Genomic DNA, 22,969 nt, shown 5'->3' with positions numbered 1-22,969 from the left:
TCTCAAAATTTAAAAAAAAAAAAAAAAAAAGCAAACCATAGCCCTTATCTCTTTTGAGCCTTACAAGCTTAATTAAAACCTCTTTTAAAGTTAACAAGGTGGCGACTAGCTTATGTATTCCAAAAGTCAGCCAGGGAAGAGTTGGGATTGGATTCTAGGAGCCTGCGCCATGCTAGTTTTTCTGTTGCACACAATCAAACCATACCATAAAGATACAATTTTTCCTTCTCATAAGAAAGCAAAAGCCAGGCATAATGGCACATTCCTGTAGTTTCAGCTGCTGATGGAGCTGAGGTAGAAGGATCACTTGAGCTCACGAGTTTAAGACCAACCTAGGCAACATAGTGAGACCCTCATCTCAAAAAAATACCAAAAAAGCCTGGTACAGTGATGCATACCCATAATCCTATCTATATGGAAGCTGAGGCAGGAAGATCACAAGTTCAAGAACAGCTTATACAATTTAGCAAGATCCTGTCTCAAAAAAGAAGTTAAAAGGGCTGGGGATATAACCCAGTAGTAAAGCACCCTGGGATCAATCACCAGTACCAAAAAGGAAAAAGACAAAATATTTTCCTGTTTGTTCATTCAAATCACTGAGACCTTATCTGTCATCAAGAGTCTGCCTTTTGTCTCATTAAAAATATTAATAGTGCAAGTCATTCTGAAGAGTCAGAATTAATGAACCAGGGAAAAGCAAGAGGTGCTTCTCTGTGCCGAGTCAGGAATCCAGGAATCATCTCTGTGAGATACACACAAAATATATGTTTGCCTTCTACTTTCTGACTAAGAGAAAGAAAAAAGTTAAAAACAAGCATTTATTCAACATGTGCTTAATGTACCTGTCAGAAGCTTTATCTTTAGTACTCAAGGTTTCAGAATGGTCAAAGCAATGACCACAGACTGACCTGGTTTCAGAACTTGGCTCTGCTGCTACCTGTGCAAGTACCTTCTGCTGTCAGCCCTGGTTCTTCATCTCTGAAATGAGCATGCTAATGCTTACCTCATGGGGCTTTGTGAAGAACAGATATGAGGATGGTTGTAAAGTGCTCAGTGCTGGGTGTTTTCTAAATACATGCCCTAACCAGGAACAAAGGCCCTGTTTGCTGCAGAGGAAATGAGCTCTCAGCCTCAGGCTCACCTCCATGTAACACTTAGTGTTTACAGAGAGGTCCTTCCTGCTTCATTTTCCCTTCACACAGGTGCCTAAAGATGCCCAGGTTCAGGTTACATTCAGCCCAACTTAGGGTGGCTGTGCAGCCTCTGTGTTTTCATACCCCCCCCCCATTTTTTCTCTCTCCCTTACAAACTGGTAGAAGGCAGGGTTTGGTCTTTTATGATTATAACTATCTAAAAAAATAATCAGGGAAGGTGTGGGGTTTTTTAAGTCTTCAGAAAAATGCCACAGGCAACCTTCTTACATAGGGTCTCTTTGTGTTTTATGGATGAATTGATGTTTATACAGATTTTTTTTTCTTGCCATAAAGAGGTTATGGTTTGGTTTCTTATTCCCTGCATATAATTTAAACAGCATGAAATAAACAAGGTAATTCTAAATTTGGAAAACAAAAATGTGGGTTGTCGCATTAACAGGAATTTAACCTAATATTATAAGTTCAGGAAGTCAGGACTCCTGGTTCTAACCATAATTTTGCTGCTTTTGTAATCTTGGATAAAGCACTTTAGCTTCAGGACCTTGTTACCCCATGGATGTTTCCTAGCCCAGCAGCACCAGGTTCTCCTAGGACATTGTTTAAAATGTAAAATTTGAGTTCTCACCCCAATCTGCTAAATATGAATCTGAAACTCTCCCAAGAGCCCCAGACGATTGGCTTATAAACATTGACATTTGTAAAGCCCTGGTCTGAATCTGTTGCTCTTTGGTCAAATGAGATGGTACTTCCCACTTGAACACCTCACAGGGTTGTGATAAAGAACAGATGAGATAATATGATACATATAAACATCATTTTAAACTGCAGAGCTCTGCCTGAACGTGAAAACAGATGATAATCTTGTTATTACACAAAGTGCTTCTCAATGGTAATCACTGTAATGGGATTGGTCTCTCTTGATCTTTGCTCATGATACTTCAATAATATTTTCCAGACTATGACCTTTCGAAGATGAGGGACTTCATCAACCAACAAGCTGACGCTTATGTGGAGAAAGGCATCCTTGATAAAGAAGAAGCTGATGCCATCAAGCGCATCTACAGCAGCCTGTGAAAATGACAAAAGATCCAGGAGTCTTTTGACTGTTCCAGAAAACATAATGTAGCTTAAAACACTTCTAATTCTGATTAATTTTTTTTTACCCAAGAATTATTAGAAAGTGCTGAGTTTACAGTAGTTAACCTTTTAGAAATGGATAAAACATAGCTTTCTTGCCACAAAAACTATCTGAAAAGTAAAATTGTATGTAAGCTGAGATTTTGTACGTAGAATTCTTATTTCTTCATAGATTTACATTTTATAATCAATGTTGCTCTAGAAAAGCCTCTCATGGACTGAATATAAAACTAAGACTTCTGTCTCACAGACTTACACACACTCCCTGAAGAATGAAGGGGGTTCTGTTATCAGAGCATGATGGATCCCAAACCACCTTATTCCAAAATGTCATTTCCACTACAGTTTCCCAGTGGGCACTGAAATAAATTCACATTTCTGCAAACCCTCTATAGCTTGAAAGCCATCTGCTTCTTCAGTTGCTCTTTTTAGGAGGCTCTTTACTAGGCCCAGTGGACAAAAAGGAACTTGAAAAATGGGTATAATATTCGCTGGATCTGCCCAACATGGTGGTGTACACCTATAATTTCAGCTGTTTGGAAGGCTGAGGCAGGAGAGTCACTAGTTCAAGGCCAATCTGTTCAATTAAACAAGACCCTGTCTCAAAATTTAAAAAAAAAAAAAAAAAAAGGCTCAGCCCTGGGTTCAATCCCCAGTTTTGCAACAACAAAAAATTTTGTTGACTTTATTAACATTTTATCCCCACTCAGCATTTTCTGTGAGTTCTTAGACACTGAGTTTTCAGATAAAGGGGGATTACTTATATGCTCTCCAAAAAGATAATTGAGGTTGTAAACAGTATAAAAGCATGTTTAAAATTTTATACCAGATCTTGGTTATCTAAACTGGATTTGACCCAAGCAAGGTGGCTCAACAGAGAGCAAAGGACCAGGTAGAGTAGAAATAGAGATTGACAACCATTAATCTCTTAGTTCCCTGTGAACTAAGTTAGAAGTGCTTCCCTGAAGGAAAAGTTTAGTGAATTTTGGGTTCCTGCAACTCCCCTTACCACAGACATGGCCCTGGAAACAAGCATACAGAGGCCAGGGCTCCTCTTAATAATGAGTCAGTGTTCCCAAAGAGGGCTTTGAAATGTATTATTCAGTGTAAATTAATTACATAAATATTTTTCTACTGTCAAAAATTAACACAATGCTTTGCATATTATCAGCCACTATTTCAGATTGGCCTTCTGATGCCTGTGTTGCTGTCTTGAGGATCCTACCAGTATTCTCCTTGCAGTGAGGACTGAGAAACTTACAGGACTTGGTTAAAGGCCATTTTTCAGGAGTAGGAGACCAATGCATCCCTTCCCAATCTCTTCAGAGAGTTACAGAAGCAAACAAAAACCAAAGCCTGACAGACACACAAACTAAGCTGACCATGTTCTAGAGAAGCCAGTACTCACTAGTGAGTAGGGAGAGGGAGCCTTTGCCCAAACTCCACTTGCAAAGCACAACTCAGACAGCTTTAATGAATCTTGAGATAACATGACCAGCTGCAGTCACGTCAAACAGGCTGCTTCTATTTCACACAATGAACTGGCTTGGACTAAACATTTTATCCATTTACTTTTCTATATGAATAAATATGCAATATTTTTTAAAATATGAAATTTATTTAGAGAGATTATTGTAATTTTTAAAGTAAAGTGACCTTCGTTAGCTCCCATTGATAACAATGACAAAAGGGAAATCATTAGCTTTGTTTTTATAAATGAGGAAAGTGGTTCACCTAAGGAACAAAAAGACATGCTCAAACTCATGTGGCCTGGATGGTGAAGATGGACCTTAACAGAACATGGTTAAAGGCCAGGTTTCTTGTCTCTGTCCACTCTTTCATAGTGATTCTATACCAAGGTAGGGACTAAAGTACTCTAGACCTGTACAGCTCAACTGTGGCCACAAAGTTATTAGGAACTTGATATGACAGAATTTCCACAGGAAATTGCTAAAAGAGGCAAAAATAAAATAATGAAAAAAATTCAAGATTGTGGTCTTAATTTCAAATTTGAGTTTATAAGTTTTGGATAGTATCTTTGGATTTGTATTTTGGATTACTCTTAAATTTCAGATCATTTTATGTTAAATATCATAACTACATTTTAAAAAGTCCCTAGGCTTCCACAGAGGTTTGCTTGGGCCTTTTTTACAGGCATTTTTGTTTCCCCCTTTTTTTTTTAAGCTTTCTCTTTTTCCAACTAACTCCCCACAGTTCAGGTAGTAGTGGATACAAGGAAATGGCAAAGCATGATCAATAGAGCACCCTGTTTCAAAGATGCTATAATAGCATGAAGAAAAGAAAAAAAGGTGCGGGGATAATGCATGTCAAGTTATAAACGAGAAATGAGCAAGTAAAGAGCAGACAGCTACTGCTTCCCATCAATGGTCCGCCTGATCAGCCTCCAGGTTGGATACATGCAGTTCTGGTTCTGCAAGCTCTGCTGCACTGCCATCTAAAGGCACACGTTTCCTGTTCCATAGAACAAAACAGGGAAGAAGAAAATAACAGAAAAAATAAGAAAGGGACAACAAAAGTCCCTTTTGGCTGGGTGCAGTGGCAAACAACTGTAATTCCTGGGAGTCTGGAGCAAAAAATCTCAAATTCAGGCTAGCCTCAGCAACTTAAGTGAGGCCCTAAGCAACTCAGCAAGACCCTGTCTCAAAACTAAGGGCTGGGGATGTGGCTCAGTGGTAAAGCACCTCTGGCTTAAATCCCCAGTACAAAAAACAAAAAAATAATGAAAATTCCTTTTGCTCCAGAGACAGCAAACACCTGTTAGGTGATGCTGATGAGCTTAGGGATGGTGATGACCGGTAAATACAGAGAACTGCTGTGGAAGCATAAAGATTTAATCTACTGGTTAAATAGAAATTGATACCAAAACCATACTTAATTGTAAATAGTATATTGCTTGAAGTTTACTGCTATAACCTGTAGTATAAAAAAATAAGACAAAAACCTAACTCTAAATTCAAATAATGTGGAATATATTACATAGTGATGTATTGGAATACACTGTACAGTGATTACATACACAACACTCTATAAAATGACTTGGTAGTAAAATGTGAACTAGAATTCAGAAATGTGTCAGAACTTGGTACTATTTATTTATTTGTATTCTGTATTTTCATTATATCTGAATCACATTAGGTCAACAAAAATGCAAAGGATGCTAGGAACTAGAATTGATTTGCTTTTAGATCATCAAAATTTCTTTCAAAAATTGCATTTATAATAACAAAAGCCATTAAAATGGGGGAGGAGTTGTCATCATTTCAAAACATAATTTAAAAATTAATTTTTTCCCATTTTGAAAAAAAATGAAGACTCATATGTGAAAACATAGTTTATTTTCTCAGACTTTTGTAGTTTATTTTTACAAAATAGCAGACAAAATTTGGTTCTTTGTATTAATACAGAATATGTAATACATATTGAAATATATATATGTATATAGCACTTAAGTTATAAACACACAGCAAATTCAGCATCACTTAAACAGCCACCGTGTTTTTCACATAATTAGGATTTCATTAGGAGCTAAACACTGTTTTCAGCTTAAATATATAAAGTCTTTGATGCTTATCTCCACCAGTGTTTACAAAAGCTAGTCTAAAAACTATTACCACCTACAAAAGTAATAAGCTTCAGAATATAATTTTGCTATCATGCCATAATAAAAACTGAACATTATAGAAAGCCAGAGGGAAATAACCACTTCAGTGCAACTGCAGTAGGTAGACTTAATCATGATTTTAAGATGAGTGCTATGGGAATCCAAAAGGGATGCTTCTGGATCTTCAGTCACCAGATTCTTTATGGCCCAACCACTGCTTAATCCAGGTTAGAATCATGCCACTAATCACCTAACTGTGATAGAGGGATGTTGCATAGGGACTTTCTTCATCTCTAAACAAACAAACAAAAAACAACAAATATAGCATAAATTATTATTTAATATTATAATCAGAAATCTAAAACATATATATATATATATGTTAAGGTACAACTTAATACCTACTGGATAAGAGTGTATCCACTTAAGAGTATTGTGCACACCTTGAAAGTGGCATGAAAAGCAAATATTAATTAAGGCATACCTTACTATCTCCATCTTACTGGTGTCTCAGTTATTGGAACAAATAATGATATATAATTATTAAATATATTACATTTATATAAATTATATTCATATTTATATCTTTTTGCTTTCTATATGCCACTTCTTTCTCAAATGGAACTGAGGTACCTAAAACAAACAGCATATTTATAACAAGATGAATAAAGTAGAGATTAAAAAATCAGGACTAAGGAAAGGAAAAGGAAGCCAATAAAGTAACCATAGAAGTACTACATAGAGGTCAAACCTGGGCTATTTTACTTGTAAGTTTCCCAGGATCCAGGGGGAAAAAAGAAACATAACAGCTTGTACCTTCTTAAAATCATAAAGCCAGAAGGAAACCAATTCTAGAGGAGAAAGAAAGGTTTGCTCCAGTACCAAATTTTAAACAAGGTAAAAAAAACTCATAGGAGGACTGGGGTTGTGCCTCAGTGGTACAGCGCTTGCCTAGCATGGGGGAGGCACCACAGGCTCCTCTTCATGTGAAAAACTGCTATCAACTAGGTTCAATCCTCAGTACCACATATAAATAAATTTTTAAAAATAATAAAGGTCCATTAACAACTAAAAAAATATTTAAAAAAAGATTTCACAGGAAATCTTATGTAGGAAACACTTGCCAACAAATAAGAGACAATGTTTTTGACAAATTTTATAAAGGTCGGTATTGTCCAAGTTTTCTTTATGGCACTGCTTCCTTTGAACAGTCAACAAGATGCTATCCAGAATTACTAGCTGGACATTAATGTTATTAAAGCAAAGAAGCAATTTTTTTATAATAAATAACAGAGACAAAAGCATTTGTAACAGATAAAGCCTTAAGCATTAAGGCTTTATCTGTAGCTCTCTTTGCACTTCATACATTAGAAATGTCTTTCTAGAATTAAAATGTAAAGCAAGGATATCTTAAGAGTAATTTAATCAGCCTCTGACATTTTTTACCAGGGAATTTTTACCTGCTTTCTTCTTTTAGTTTCTTGGCTGCCTGTGTTGATAATTTAATCTGCAAATCAAGTCTTTGAAGGAAATCTCTGGCTGACACTTCCTCAGGCTGCACAGGCTGAATCTCAGATTCCTGAGGACTGGGAGGAGGGAGGTCTTCCCCACCCACCACAGGCTCCTCTTCATGTGAAAAACTGCTATCAACAGTTTCATTTTCTGGAGAATCAACGGAGTTAAGTCCATTAAACAACAAAGGCTTCTCTGATATAACTGGGATGTTCAAAGTTTTCTTCAGAAATATACAATCATTGGTAAACAGTTTATTGGCCCTTTTAATCTGTTCCATCTAAAATATAAAAAAAATGAAACACAGAGTTACATATAACCAAGTCCAGGAGGAGGATTTACTATACAATGCTAAGCAACATTGACTCTTCAACTGACTCTTCTCTGATAGAGTCTTGCTAAATTCATGAGCAATGTATGTACAATGCCTTCTCTGATTCGAGTCCTCACTTGAGTTTGGTCACCCCATAGTTTGGTCGAACTATGCTGCATCTGAGCTTGTTGGAGAAACATCTGTGCTTACATTTATCACACTGTATTATAGTACATCTACAGACTTCAGCTGACCAGCCTGAGGACCTGCACCACATCAGGCACTCCACATACTAGATACTTCTAGTTATCAAGAGAGATGTCATTAAATTCTGTTTCCCAATCTTAAAAAAGGAAACTCATTTTCCCCCAGTATATTATTTCTGCTATAAGGCAGTCTTTAGCATTGATGGCCCAAAGTCTCTGAAGTTAAAAAATATAGGATTTTAAGCATTTTTTAATGCATTTTATTCTTATTTTAACATTTGCATTGTCTGTATTAAAACCTGTTTCCTATTATTGCTACTTACTTGTGGAGAGCTTCCTATGTCTCAAGAATTGTGCTTGGTGAATTAACAGATACAGGAGGTAGTAGAGGCATCAGTACAACCAGATTTGGAAGAATGATATAGGCTAGAGCTACGGTCAGTCTCACAGAGAAGGTGGATTCTGATTTTGACTCTTTTGACTTCAAGTAGGACTTGAAAATGGGTAGACATGGGTAAAGAAAGGTGATGGGGGCATTTTACATGCAGTATCTCATTCTTTTGCCCACATGGAATGGGTATGTGAAGATCCACTTTATAAACAGAAGACAGTAGGCTTAAAAGATATTATGTATGAAAGAATCATCATATAACTGGCAGATGAAGAAGCTAGAATTTAATATATGTTTATAATGTAATCTAGTATTTAATATAGATATGTTGTTGTTTTGAAAGTTTTTTTGGTTTTTTGGGGGGTAGGGAGGACTCCAGGGAATGGAGCCCAGGGGCCTTTCCCACTTAACTACACCACAGTCTTTTTTAATTTTCAATTTGAGTTAGAGTCTTGCTAAATTGCTGAGGCTAGCCTTGAACTTGCAATCCTCCTGCCTCAGCCTCCCCAGCAGCTGGGATTACAGGCATGTGCCACTGCAGTTGGCAACACAGATTTTTCTAACCTATAATTCTTTCATAGTTAGTGGATGCCTCCCTCAAACCACAGATGTGAAAAAGAAGGGTGAGGGGGGAAGAGAATTTACACAAGTTATCTCATTTAAACTTCAAAACAATCTAAATATTAATATTATCAGCTCCTCTTCATAAATTAGGAAAGAGAGGTAAGTGGCCTGCCGGAGTCCACAATGCTGGTGAGCGCAAAACTCAAACTAGGCTGTATCTGAGCTTGTTGGAGAAATGTCTGTGCTTATGTTCATCACACTGTATTATAATGTGTCTATAGACTTCAGCTGACCAGCCTGAGGACCTGCACCACGCCAGGCATTCCACACACACTCCAGCATCTCATTTGTACCTCTCTTTCTCGTGATGTAACTTATGTGTGGATACGTGTGTGTGTGTCGATATAACACATATACATATGGAGAGAATATGTACAAAAGTATTACATATGTTCTACACATATTAGATAAATGTTAGGAGTGGCAGTGGATGGTACTTTCTATTCTCCGTTTTCCAATGAAGAAATTCAGGCACACAAGAGATGATTAATTGATTTGAGCACGTGCATACAGCTCTATCAATGTCTGAACTGGAAGTTCTGTCTGACTCTAAAGTCCCTATGTCTGGATAAAAGTGAATGATTAATGGAATCAAATTATGGGAGCATTTAATACTAAATTGATTCTGAGTAGCAAAAAAAAGAATTATGTTTCTACTTCTAAGAGCCTGAAGACACAACAGTCAAAGAAATTAATCCTGTTCCTCCTGCTTTCCCATGATAAGCTGAATCCATGCAAATAGTACCTTCAAAGCTTTTGTTTGTTTGTTTCTCTTTTAAAAGAGACTACAAAAGAACAGAGAAAGGATGGTGCTTTGTGTGGTAGGTGCAGGAGATGGCAAATGGCAAGAAAGAGACCAAAGTCATGAGCAGGTCCATTTTAGAGAAAAAATTAAAATTTCCAAGTATCTCTGGTCTTGCTTAGGTTTAGATTGGAGAGTGTTAAATAACGTCAACACTTTGCAAGATCCTGTCTCAAAATAAAATAAAAAATTGTTGGGGATGTAACTCAGAGACAGTACCACTGAATTCAATCCCCAGTATAAAAAAAAAAAAAAGACTGACATCTATAACAAGGGCTGGTAAATTACTGCCCAGGAACCAAATCTGGCCTATCACCTACTTTTGTATAGCACACAAGCTAAGAATGATTTTCACATGTATACACGGTTGGAGGGGGAAAAAACAAACAGAAGAACACATTTCCTGACACATGAAACTATAGTAAAGGTTTACCAACTCCTGATTCCTTGAATTTTATAGAATAGCAGAAAATCTTTGATTTTGCATACAGGTGGCTTTTTAATTAATTAAAATTAAATGATATTGATAAATATTATACACTTTGTATTATGGTTTGAATTGCCTCCAGCCAAATAAAACGAAATGTTGAAGTACTAATTCCAAGTTAAAAAAAAAATTAAATGAGAAGTGGTATTATCTATTGTGATGGTTATTTTCCTTTTAAACCTATCCTCACCTCTCCATCCATTCCCATCTCTCCTTAAGCCTGTTCTGAACCCTGGAGGCTAACCTTTCTTAATTGAGGGGGATACATGGGATTGAACCCAGGGGGCACACCACTGAGCCACATCCCCAGGCCTTTTCATTTGTTGAGACAGGGTTTCACTAAGTTGTTTAGGGCCTCACTAAGTTGCTGTGGCTGGCCTTGAACTTGCAATCCTCCTGCCTCAGCCTCCCAAGTCATTGCAATTGCAGGCATGTGTGCCACCAAGCCCAACTAAGGGGGTGGGGGGAGAAGACATTTTAAGAACTACATTTCCCAAGCCTCCATATTCTTGAAATGTTAGTTGGTTAACTAAAGAAGACACCATAATTCTGGTGGTTTCATTCTTCTATGGCCTTAATTTTTTATCAGGCAGTCCCTCATCCCAGACTCCACCCCTCCACCAAGGGAAGACTGGATTTCCCTTGGTACTTCAGGCCTAGGATGGATGTCTTCCTGCTGTGGCTGTGTCTGAGTTCCTCACTACCCCTTGTTGGTTCCCTTCACCCTGTTCATACTCTATAAAGGTCCCTTCATGAAAGTCTGTGGATTCCCAAGTTGCCATGTCCTCTGAGTATGCTCTCTCTATCCAGCTAGGACCCTGACTGATAACATCCATCATGCAGAACAACACAGGCCATTAAGGTTCAGCCAGGGACCAAGGATACTGAGCACAAGACAAGGTGACTGAGTGGGGGCCTGGGTGCAGTCAGAGGGACTACAGGCAGTGAAGAACAGGGCTCTCCAGGCTCTTCTGTGCACTACTGTGCAAGTGATTCACTACAGAATTGCCTTGTAACTAGTCCTGAGCTTTCTGGCATCAGGGACTGTGTTTTCACTCAGAATGATCAGTAAGCATTTAAGGTATTCATTGATGGGATGGGCATGGTACTCCATGCCTATAATCCCAGCTAAAGCAAGAGGATCACAAATTCAAGGTCAGCCTAGACAACTCAGTGAGATTCTGTCTCAAGTAAAATAAAAAAAGGTTGGGGGTGTAGCTCTGTGGTAGAGTAATTGCCTGACATACCCAAAGCCCTGGGTTCAATACCAGTAAATTAGGGATATCCAGATGTAGTTAGCATCAAGATGGGAACCAATCTACAGACAGATTAGATCTGAGTCAGAGGGTGAAACAGGTAAATGAGTTTAAGTTAGTAGTTAGACACACAGGCCACACTTTCTGGGTTCACATTCTGGTTTTTCCACTTACTTACCATTCTCTACATCTGTTCTCTTACCTGTAAAGTAATAAAAGGAATAGTTCCTCTCATACAATATGACTGCTATGAAGATTAAAAGAATTGGTTTATGTAAAATATTTAGAACAATACATGACAGAGAGGAAGCACTAAAAAATGTTAGTAACTATCATGATTATATTTGGGTAAAAGTAAAAAAGCAACAGGTAAGGGCAAATCTTTGTTAACAAATATTTAGCTAATGAGAAGGAGGAGGATAGGAATTTTCTCCCATTAAACTTTTTAAAATCTCTCCCAAAATTAGAATATATAAAGATTGTATATAAACTAGCCAACATGAATAACATATCTCCAACAAAACATTTTTAAAAAGTAAAGAATTTTATCTGAACTTTACAATAACTTAGACCAAGAGCATAGGCTCCAAATTCTGTTACCTATAGTAATGTCAAGGGAAGAAACAGCTATGCAAAAAGCCAGGGAGGGGGGGACAGACACAAATACCCACGATTCCACCTATAATCCTAGAAACTTGGGAGGCTGAGGCAGAAGGATCACGAGTTCAAAGCCAGCCTCAGCAACTTATCAAGGTCCTAAGCAACTCAGCAAGACCCTGTCTCTAAATAAAATACAAAAAAGGGCTGGGGATGTGGCTCAGTGCCCCCGCATTCAATCCCTGGTTTAAAAAAAACAAAACAAAACACACCCAGGATTCCATCCAGAAAGAGCAGCAGCAACACCCCAAACTGTGTGGTAAAATGTAGGGAGTAATAAGCCAACTTCAGGCTTAGGTAAAGAATTTGGAATTTATTTTGAATGTGATGAGAAGCCACTGGAAGATGAATGAAGAGAATGACATGATCTGATTACAGTTAAAGATCACTTTGCAACTGTGCAGAAAATGGGTTGGCAAGAAAGAAGCACTGGTGGAAACAGGAAGTCCAGCTATGGAAGTAAGCACTGAGGCTCATATGAGAACCGTGGGTAATCTAAAACAGTGAAAGACGTTTTGTTTGGAATGTTTTATTTTTCTGTTGGAACATAGGTTAGGTTTCCTGTTCTGGAAATTGGACCCACATGAAATTAAGAAAAGCCATTATCCAATCCAAGGAAGGGCTGGAAAACGCCACAGCCTTCCCACCTGCCCACCTCACAACATTTCCTAAGAGCCACTTAAGCCTGAGAATAGAAAGTACAACCTTTTGCAAATGACAGAACTACTTTCTGTTTCTTAGGACGGAAGTACGGCAATCAAATGCTTTCACTTCATTCTCTCCTAATCAGGGTTGAATAGTGTGACTCAGTGAAATAAAATTCACTCTTTGCTCACTAAGAAACAGGTTATAGAACTAAAGGAAGAACTAACCGGATGGCCCTGGTCAATCATGGTGAAATAAAGTAGACAAGTGCTATCAATAACTTAAAAATAACCTTTTAAAGTGACTCCCATAAATACATTTTGTAAAGGTGAAATTATTTAGGAGTGAATTCACAATGCTTATTCCCAAAAGAGGAATAAGCTCCTCAGGAGCTCTGGGGGATGGTCAAGAACCCTTACAAAAGGCACTAGGTCCACCATCATCAGCTCACCTCTTGAACAGTGAAGGTAATATTCAAAACCTCTTTGCTTCTTCTCCATTCCTTAAAAGAGACAAGCCCTTCTGAAAATATTTTCAGGACAATTTTACATATGTATACAACTATCATTTGATTATTATTTAATAGAAACAGATTTAAATACTAAATGATTCTCTCAAGATTCACCTCCACACCTGTCTCATGTTATGTTCCAGGTGTTGGTGACAATCAGACCCCTCCATTGCCATGTGCTCATGGAGAAAAAAAAAGATGTATTTTTCTTCTCCACACTCTCAGAAGAGTAAATGAAAACCCACTTACAGGAAATTTCCAAAAAAGGTAGCTTACAAACTAAAAAGTAGATCAGTGGTTTCCTGGGCCTAAAGAACAAAGAGTAGAATGGGCCCTGGTGATGGTTGCACAACTGTGTAAATTTACAAAAAATCATTGAACTGTATACTTAAACCAGGGTGGATTTTGTGGTGTGTAATTATACCTTTGAGCTCCGGAGGATTGTTGTTTTTATTTTTTGGCTTTTGGTTTTGTTTTCTGGTACTGGGAGTTGAACCCATGAATGGTTTATTTATCACTGAGCTACATCCCCAGGCATTTTTAAAATTTTTATTTTGAGACAGGGTCTTACTAAGTTGCCAAGGCTGGCCTCAAACTTGTGATTCTCCTGCCTCAGCCTCCCAAGTTGTTGTGAATTTTTTTTTTTTTTAAGTATGTGAGAACTCACTCTACTAGCACCCCAAATTTCAGGCTATTTTACCATACTTCTCACTATAAGTGGCACTATGTCCAGCAAGGGTCAACAATCTCTACCAGCAGCAGACTGAAGTATTATTTGTCCACAGTATTTATAAAACTGCAGATTTACATACCCTTCTGCTTCTAACTCACAGTGCTTATTCTCTCTAAAATGACAATCATTTCACTTTTTTTTTTTAATCAGCAAGATAACTTTTATATGGGTAAATGTTAAGCAACAACTTGGCCAAGAAGCTAACTGGAAAAGGAAGAGAAGACCCTAGGAATAAAACTGGACAGAAGGTCACCGAGGGTACTGGGGATGAGGGGGGCCTCTGGAGCTAAGAAAAGAGGCAAGTTCCCTGGAGGAAGTAAAAAGACAAAGTTTATACAAATAATAGGTGCACTTGGCTGCCTCCTTTTCACTTTCAGTTTCTATGCTGTTCTCTGGAGGTTTCTCCAGGGTTTCCAAACAAAAAGTTCCCAGTGGCAACCTAGAGCTGGTCAACTTCCTGCAGAGGCTTGAATCCAACTGGGAGGAGCGAGGATAGCAGAGACAGCGATGGCTAAATCTAGAATACAGGGTTAAGGAAGGGGCCTGTTAGTCTCAGTAAATATTAAAAAAAAAAAACACTAGGGAAATTCCAGCCCCAGCAAGTTTATGTCTGAGGTTTGAACTGTATTTAACAGTTTCTCAACCTGACCCAAATAGTTTCAGTTACCCAGACCCACTTCTTCAAATGCTTACTACTCTGATAAAAAAAAAAAAAAAAATGTCCGAACCTAAACCTATGTGTAGTTCAGTGTGAAGACCCACAGCTATGGGAGGAGATGAAACCAAGAGCCAACACTAGCAAGGGCAGCAGCCTCCCATAGATTTCAGAATGTGCTTCAAACTACCTCGTACAGTTCATAGCTCCAGCAGGCGGCACCTCCTCACTCAGCCTTACCTGGGCCCTGGTCTTCCAGGACCTGCTCAACTGTAGGACTTACAATTTCATACCAGTCAGGCTTTCTTGTGGATTAGGTCCCTGTGGACCCACCAGGTGCTATGCACCAGGCCTGGAGGATATAAAGATACATCAGACAAGCCAGGAGCAGTGGCACATGCCTGCAATCCCAGTGACTAGGGAGGCTGAAGCAGGAGGATCATAGGTTCAAGGTCAGCCTCAGCAACTTAGTGAAACCCCCTTCTCAAAACAAAGGGCTGGGGGTTTAACTTAGTGCTAAAATGCCCCTGGGTTCAATCTCCAGTACCAAAAAAAGAAAAGTAAAAGATGAAACAGACAAGCTCCTTGCTTCTCAAGCAGTTACAAGATAGAAAGGAGTTAGCTGATAAATTCACTATAAATGAAAAGAGAACATGTAGCCCCAGCATCTAGTACAGGGCCTCAAACAAAGAGGCCCAATAAAAGTGGGAAAGAAACAATGAACACCATTTATTAGTAAGTATTAATTATTTTAAAAGGGGTGATGGGAAAACATCATAAAAATATTTTCCAAGTCACTGACAGAAAAACTGGGGTCCATCAGTGTCAGCCTGGCCAGGTCCTTAAACCTCCATACTCTTTTTTCCTATAACGGAGCCTCCTGGGTCCTCAGGTGCATTCCCAGGGCAGAGATATTCAAACTGAATAGTAAACAAATAAGCAGAACTTTTCTAGCATATCAGCAAGTCATCCAAAATCCAGCCACTTTTCACTACCTCCTTTCTTTGCTTTGGTCCAAACTATTGTGTTCTTTCACTTGCATCACATGCAAAAGCTTCCCTATGTGGTCTCTGCCTTGGCACAGCCTTCCTATAGCTCATTCTCAAAACAGAAGCTAGAGTGATCCTTTTAATGCATAAGTAAGATCATGTCACTCTTCTGCTCAAACCCCACCACCACTACTGTCAATGGGTCCCCAATGAGAGATAAAGCTTAATCCCTTAAAACCGCTTTCAAGGCTTTAAGTAATCTTGTCCAACTATTCTCAATGGCATTCTAAACACCAGCCATACTCTTCCTGGGAAGTTATCAATCATGCTCCCACCTCAGGGCCTTTGCACCACTGGCTATTCCTTCTGCCTAGAATGTTCTTCACCATATATCTGCATGGCTCCCTCCCTTTCCTCCTCTGTAAAGCCTTCCTTGGTCATCCCATTTTAACTTGCAACCACCTCCAATGGTCCTCCCTATCCTCTCCTTGATTTTTTTTTTATTTTGTTCATCAATATCTGACATATAGCATACTTTGTTTACTTACTGTCTTAACTGACTAAAATATAAGTTCCATGAGGGCATGGATTTTTATTTGTTCACGAATGTCTCACCAGAAAGGTGGAACTGGAAAAAGAAAAAAAGAATAATTGGATGAATGATAAATACTGTTAGGAAAACAAGTCAGGGAAAATGCCAGTGTGAAAGAGGGTTGCAATCTGACATAGAATGGTCAAGCAAGATCCCACAGAGGAAATACTTAAGCAAAGTTTTGAAGGCAATAAGAGAGCAGGTCACAAAACCAGGACCAGCTAGATCACTGCCCAGAGCCCAGTGGAAAATGAAAATGTGGGGCCTTTGTTTACAAATGAAAGATTTTAAGACACAACTGAGCATTAAATCAAGTAACAATCCCTTCTAAGCATGGGGCCTTATGTAACTGCATAGGTCACACCCATGCAGCGGCTCCTGCACTCAGCCAGCTCTTCAGCTATCTGGAAAAAAAACATTCCAGTCATATGGAATAGCAAGTACAAAGAGCCCAAGAAGGGACAAGGCTTTGGGAATAAGCAAAGAGGCCATACTTCTAAAAAAATCAGAGATTCATAGATGCCTTTTCTGGATATTCTGATCCCAAAGGTCTGAGTTCAGCTGGACTCTTCATTTTCAGTCTGCCCCAGCACACTCCTCTCCCACCCAGGCCAGCTGAAGGAACACTGGTCTACCCCCATATCCTGAGATGTATTTGGCTTCCAGCTTTTGAATATCACTTTGGATACCCAGCTTCCAACTTGTTCCCCTTGGAAACCAGGGAAGGCAATCAAGTCTCCGTGTTCACCCCTTGTCAGAGTCTCTGTTCTGGGAAGCTTCCTGTACAAAGAGCACTACTGACTTTTACCCAGTTTCCCCACCAAGGGACTGAAGTCCTGTCTGTGACCCAGCTGGGTGGCTGAGGAGCTGCCCTCAGTAGTCAGGCTTGCCTGAGAGTTCCTGCTCCTCTAAGCTGCAGAGCTGTGCTCTCTCATGCTACACATGGAATGTTAAGGTCAACTGTTTGCCTGGATTGACTCTTAATTTCCAGGTACACTACTGTGGGCCCCTTGGTCCCCAACATCTCGTCACTGAGTCTTTTAAACAACAATTTGAATATGTTGTAGATGATCCTGGCAGTGAATATTAGAAAATTAAACTAATTCAACTTCTTTCTGTTCAGTTAAGAGAAGAAAAAAAAAAAAAACAGAAAACATTTCTACCTTTAAGCTTCTACCTAAAATCTCATTTACCATTAAGTAAATCCAATTAATATACTCAGGTATTAATTAAACAAGAATATTACTTCACTGTATGGTATTATTATGTTTACTGGTTCTATACAACCAGTAGAGAAGTCTCCAAAAACTTCATCAACTACAGATCAGAGCCCAAGGTAATGAAATACATATATATGGAAAAACCAGTGGTTCTCAACCAGGTGTGAGTTTGCCTCCAAAGGAATGTTTGGCAATGTCTGAATGAGGAGAGGGGTGTGCTACCTGCCTCCAGTGGGTAAAGGGCAGAGATACTGCTAAATATCCTACAATGCACAGGACAGACTCCAACAACAAAGTCCATATAATCAATAGTGCTAAAATTGAAAAACATTGTAAAGGACTATTTGTGACCGCAGATTATATTTCCCAATTCATCATACCTGAGTTACATCTTATAATCAAAAGTCTTTATAAAAGCAATGAAAAATCTGATTTACACTCAAATGGAAGGGAGTAATAAGGTTATAAGTAATAGGATTTATATTGGACAAAACATGGATTAGGAAGTATTTGATCAAAGGTACAGAACTACAGTGATCAGCTGTTTGGGAGCCGTAAGTAACTCAAGAGAAACCACTAAGGCCTGTGGGTAATGGGAGATCACCATGGGAAGAAAACATAGGAAATAACACTCCTGGATATCATAAAAATTCCTAGCTGTAGGCACCCTAGCCTGATAGGAAAGATGTACAGAAACCAAATAAAAAAGACTTTCCTCCTTCAGTAACCAAGATGCTGAGAGACCTCTAGATAAGAGTAGATATCAGAAGTAATATCTAGAGAAAAGCAAATCCTTTATCATTGTGTTAATTCAAGCTGATCTCAATAAAAATCATACTGGGAAAAGATCCTTACCTCTTAACTTCTTCTCTTCTGTAAAAAGATTCATTCCACCTATGTGCTAGGCTTATTGTGAGAGTCAAATAAAATCAAGATGCAATAGGACAAATGCAATGCCTGACACATATAGCAAGAATTAACAAAGAGTAGCTATGGGTATTTTCCAACTGGGCTTTTCTCTGGCTCTGACCCAAACCAGGCCCCACTGATACATGGAGAACTATAGGTCTATGTTCAATTTAGATAACTCCCAAGAGGTCAGAATAGGGGTTCTCCATGGCATGTCAGTATATGACTGCACAGCAAGGATCCTGCTCTCAAAATGAAAACTCAACTCAAAGTGGATCAAGGACGTAGGAATTAGTCCAGACAGCCTTCGATTAATAGAGGAAAAAGTAAGACCAAATCTTCATCACATCAGATTAGGCCCCGACTTCCTTAACAAGACTCCTAAAGCACAAGAAATAAAATCAAGAATTAATAAATGGGATGGACTCAAACTAAAAATCTTCTTCTCAGCAAAAGAAACCACCAGTGAGGTGAACAGAGAGCCTACATTTTGGGAGCAAATTTTAGCCATACACATCAGAGCACTAATCTCTAGGATATATAAAGAATTCAAAAAACTTAACACTAAAAAACTAAACAACCCAATCAATAAATGGACTAAGGAGCTGAACAGATACTTCTCAGAAGAAGATATACAATCAACAAATATATGAAAAAATATTCAACATCTATTCTAATTAGAGAAATGCAAATGGAAACTACTCTAAGATTTCATCTCACACCAGTCAGAATAGCAGTTATCAAGAATACAGACAACAAAAAATGTTGGTGAGGATGTGGGGAAAAAGGCATACTCATACATTGCTGGTGGGACTGCAAATTAGTGCAACCAATCTGGAAAGCAGTATGGAGATTCCTTAGAAAACTTGGAATGGAACCACCATTTGACCCAGCTATCCCACTCTTCCATCTATACCCAAAGCACTTAAAAATAGCATACTTCAGTGAGGCAGCCACATCAATGTTCATAGCAGCTCAATTCACAATAGCTAAATTGTGGAAGCAACCTAGATGCCTTTCAATAGATGAATGGGTAAAGGACCTGTGGTATATATACACAATGGAATATTACTCGGCATTAAAAGAGAATAAAATCATGGCATTTGCAGGTACATGGATGGAACTGGAGAATATCATGCTAAGTGAAGTAAGCCAATCCCAAAAAACCAAAGGCAGAATGTTCTCTCTGATTAGTGCTTGCTGATCCATAATAGGGGTGGGGGTGCTTGGGAAAAATGGAGGAACTTTGATTGGGCAAAGGGGAGGGATGGATGGGAAGGATGCAACGGCACAGGAAAGATGATGGAATGAGACGGGCATCATTACCCTAGATACATGTATGACTGCACATATGGTGTGATACTACACGGTGTACAACCAGAAAAATTTAAAGTTGTGCTGCAATTGTGTACAATGAATCAAAATACGTATTGCTGTCATATAAACTCAATGAAAATAAGTTAATTAATTTAAAAAATGTTAAATTGACAGAGAGACCTAATGGTAAACATATACCTGCTTAAATATGCAAAACAGATTACTTCCATCCTTGGCAATGAGTCGGAGTTTCACTTCAAGAGAAAAATATGATCACATTTCTTCTCACTGCTGTCTAAGGTGCTTCAGGAAAGAACACTGAAAACTGATACTCAACTCAAATGTAAAAAGGCCATCACATAGCTCAGAGTTAATTATAAGTAATTTTAATGAAACAATTTGTTCCCTCAGGTTTCCATGTTCTTCCCAGAGGTGTAATGCAATATACCCAAGACGCACACACATAAATTTGTAATAAACACAGCCCTCTCCACAGGTGTCACATTCACGGTTGCCAGTGAGCCCAGGGGTGTAATTTCACTTCTAAATAAAGAAGCATAATCGATAGAACCAGTACCATACAACGGGCACAACTGTACCCTTCCTGACTCATCATAGAGCTTGTTTACAAGGAGAACAGAATCCACCTCAGTGCGGCTTTGAGTAAATATATAGTAGTGAGATGGCGAGAGCAAATCGGGTGAAGGTGGCTGCCGGTGATACCAAAGCCCTGGTCCTCTTTGATCTTCCTCACGCAACTGATCTGTTCAGAGTCTGGGCAGGGCGCTGGGAACTGGAGGCAGCTACCTGGGGAGGGAGCACTGGCAGCCCGCCCCTCTGGCTGCAGGACCGGCTTGGGCGACCATCGCTGCAGCCAGCAGCTCGCGCCAGGCGAGTGCTTGGGGCCGAGCCGCGCGGGGACGGCTGGCTGCCGTCTCCACACCCGAGTCCTCCCGTCCCCCTGCCCCCCGCCCCGGAGCCGCCGAGCCCGGGCCGCGGCGGCGCGCCCTGCTCACCGTGACCTCCCGTCACTTGAGCCGCGATGCCCTGCAGCNCTCCCTCCTGCAAGGCCTGCCTTCCCCGGGCGCCGGCGACACAGGCGCACCTACCAGGCCAAGAGCGAAGTGAGCGCCCGCAGCAGTCTGGCGGACTGCGGCAGCTCCACCCTGCCGCCCGAGCCGGCCGGGCCCTATGGAGCGAGGAAGCGGGGGCGCGCCAAATCCTGCGGCCCTAGGGGTTAAGAGAGGCCCATCCGGAGGCGTCCTTGTCCTCTAGTGGACCCCGGGACCTGGACTTTGCTGACAAAGCCTAAGTAGAACCGGGTCTTAGAAGCAGTGAGGGGGAAAAAAACCTCCTGGAAGCATTGCTCTGCCTCTTTTATTGATTCCCAGCAGGGACCAGCTTGCCCAGACATTCAGGCACTTTCAATGCCAAAGGTACTTTCCTCCCCCAACCCGTTTACTCTGATGACCTAAAAGTCCAGGTCACAGAAACATTAAGATCATCAAACACAGCTTCCCTAGGCCCATCTCAACTCTACTAGAAGTTCTTAAAACATAACCCCAGGAGGGATAGCGCTTTTAAAGGCTGGTGGGTGGCCTCGAACTAACCCTCCAGTTGTTTGGAGTTCACTCACCTTTTCACAACCGCTTACTAGCTACAGTTTTTTTCTCCTGGCTCACTAGTTGGAATTTGCCATATACATCCATCTGCTGTTTTTTCTTACTGGTTTCCTTTTTGACACCTGAAAGCATAATTCCCCTCGGTACTATTGTTAAATCCACCTAAGAACTCTTATCTGTACTCTTCATCTAAACACGTTCTCCTCCAAGACACCCTCTCCTCAACACCCTGGTTTCAGGCATGTTATACAAAGATTCAGACACATTATACTAGATTCTAATATCCTAGTTTCTATAGTATTTTTGGACAGCTTTCCAAAAATATCTCCATAGGTAGATCAGGAGACAGGAAGTTTGATTTATTGGCTGAAGTTTTGATATATTACTGTGTTGGACAGAGGCAAAGGGAATAGCTCTGTGTTGGACAGAGGCAAAGGAAAGAGGTGGGAAAGAAGCAAGTTGTCCCCATATCACCCTTCCATTAAGAAACTTTTATCGTGGCTCTCTGAGGACAGCAGCATCAATATAAAGCCAAATTGGCATTCAAGTTCCTCTTCCTATTTTTATTATTTATGCAATGGTCATCTATAACTCATTCCATATATTCCAAATGTTCCTGCAAAACAGAGCTACTTGAACTTGCTTACTTATTCCTACATCCATGCCTTACTTATGCTATGCCCTCCATCTGTAATTCTACTCTTCCAAATACCCTACCCTAAAAAAAGTCTACATTTTTTAAATCTTTAAGGTCTTTCCCAAATAATATATCCTCCATGAGATTTTTTTTCTTAATCTTCCCAATTGTTCCTCTCCCTCACCTGCCCAGTTGTTTCTTTGTCCTCCAAATGTGCTTTGTACCTCTTGTTTTCTTTTGAACTCATTGTGTGTTGTTTGAATCATTCATGCACTTGTCTGATCTCCACCACTGATAAATGCTGATGGAAAGCATAACTAGGTCTTACTCATCTTTTAAGCTCCAGCAGTACCTAGCTCCTAAATTCACAAGTAGTATAATTGAGATGTAACAAAAAGATCCTGAAGTCTGAATTAGATTGAATAGCTCAAGCCTGCCATGCATGAACTTCTGGGTGGTATCCAGTGTGCCCCTTCCAAGACTCAAGAGAGAGGCAGAACCCCAGGGTCTCTACACATACATAAAATCAGGTAATGTTTCAAAAAAGAAGTATCCACCTTCAAAGAGTTTACAGTCTAGCAATGAGACAGCATATAACAAGTTTTCCATCAGAAAAGCATAGTAAAAGACTGGATGATTCTATCTGAAGATTAAAGAACTAGGTCACATAAGCTGTTATTAGTTGGTCAGTGCAAAATATTCCATAATTAACTTTTTTCTGCTTTTTTATTTTTATTTTTTGTTTTGTTTTTGATACTGGGAATTGAACCCAGGGGCACTGAACCACTGAGCCATCTCCCCAGCCCTTTTAAAAATATTTTATTTAGAGACAGGGTCTTTCTGAGTTGCTAAGTGCCTCACTAAGTTTCTGAGACTGGCTTTGAACTCAAGATCCTCCTACCTCAGCCTCCCAAATTGCTGGGATTACAGGCATCCGCCACTGTGCCAGGCTCCATAATTAATTTCAATTAGTTCCAA

The 22,969-nt window shown here is 39.5% G+C and overlaps 2 protein-coding genes across 7 annotated transcripts in view; one reads left to right on the top strand and one right to left on the bottom strand.

Annotated features, from left to right (window-relative positions):
• Scg3 (secretogranin III) overlaps positions 1–2,681 on the top strand; it is a 42,418-nt gene extending 39,737 nt beyond the window's left edge. For all 5 annotated transcript variants that reach the window (XM_048793034.1, XM_048793036.1, XM_048793033.1 and 2 more), the window contains one exon: positions 2,110–2,681. In XM_048793034.1, the coding sequence (XP_048648991.1) occupies positions 2,110–2,228 (119 nt within the window). In that variant the 3' untranslated portion in view covers positions 2,229–2,681. The remainder of the gene's footprint in view (positions 1–2,109) is intronic.
• Positions 2,682–5,630: 2,949 nt separating this feature from the next.
• Positions 5,631–20,786, bottom strand: Lysmd2 (LysM domain containing 2). 2 transcript variants are annotated; one of them, XM_015480654.2, is made up of 3 exons: positions 20,749–20,786; positions 7,374–7,705; positions 5,631–6,206 (listed from the first exon to the last, which is right to left on the bottom strand). In XM_015480654.2, the coding sequence occupies exons 2-3, from the start codon at positions 7,703–7,705 to the stop codon at positions 6,164–6,166; spliced, it is 375 nt and encodes a 124-aa protein (XP_015336140.1). In that variant the 5' UTR covers positions 20,749–20,786; the 3' UTR covers positions 5,631–6,163. The 2 variants fall into 2 exon arrangements, with proteins under 2 accessions (XP_015336140.1, XP_015336142.1); XM_015480656.2 differs by lacking the exon at positions 20,749–20,786 and adding an exon at positions 16,243–16,261.
• Positions 20,787–22,969: the final 2,183 nt, after the last annotated feature.

The sequence above is a fragment of the Marmota marmota genome, unplaced genomic scaffold (assembly GCF_001458135.2).
Source record: "Marmota marmota marmota unplaced genomic scaffold, marMar, whole genome shotgun sequence".
In the NCBI taxonomy this organism is placed as follows: domain Eukaryota; kingdom Metazoa; phylum Chordata; class Mammalia; order Rodentia; family Sciuridae; genus Marmota; species Marmota marmota.
Note: the sequence above shows the minus strand (reverse complement) of the source record. Positions and strands in the feature narration are given on the sequence as shown.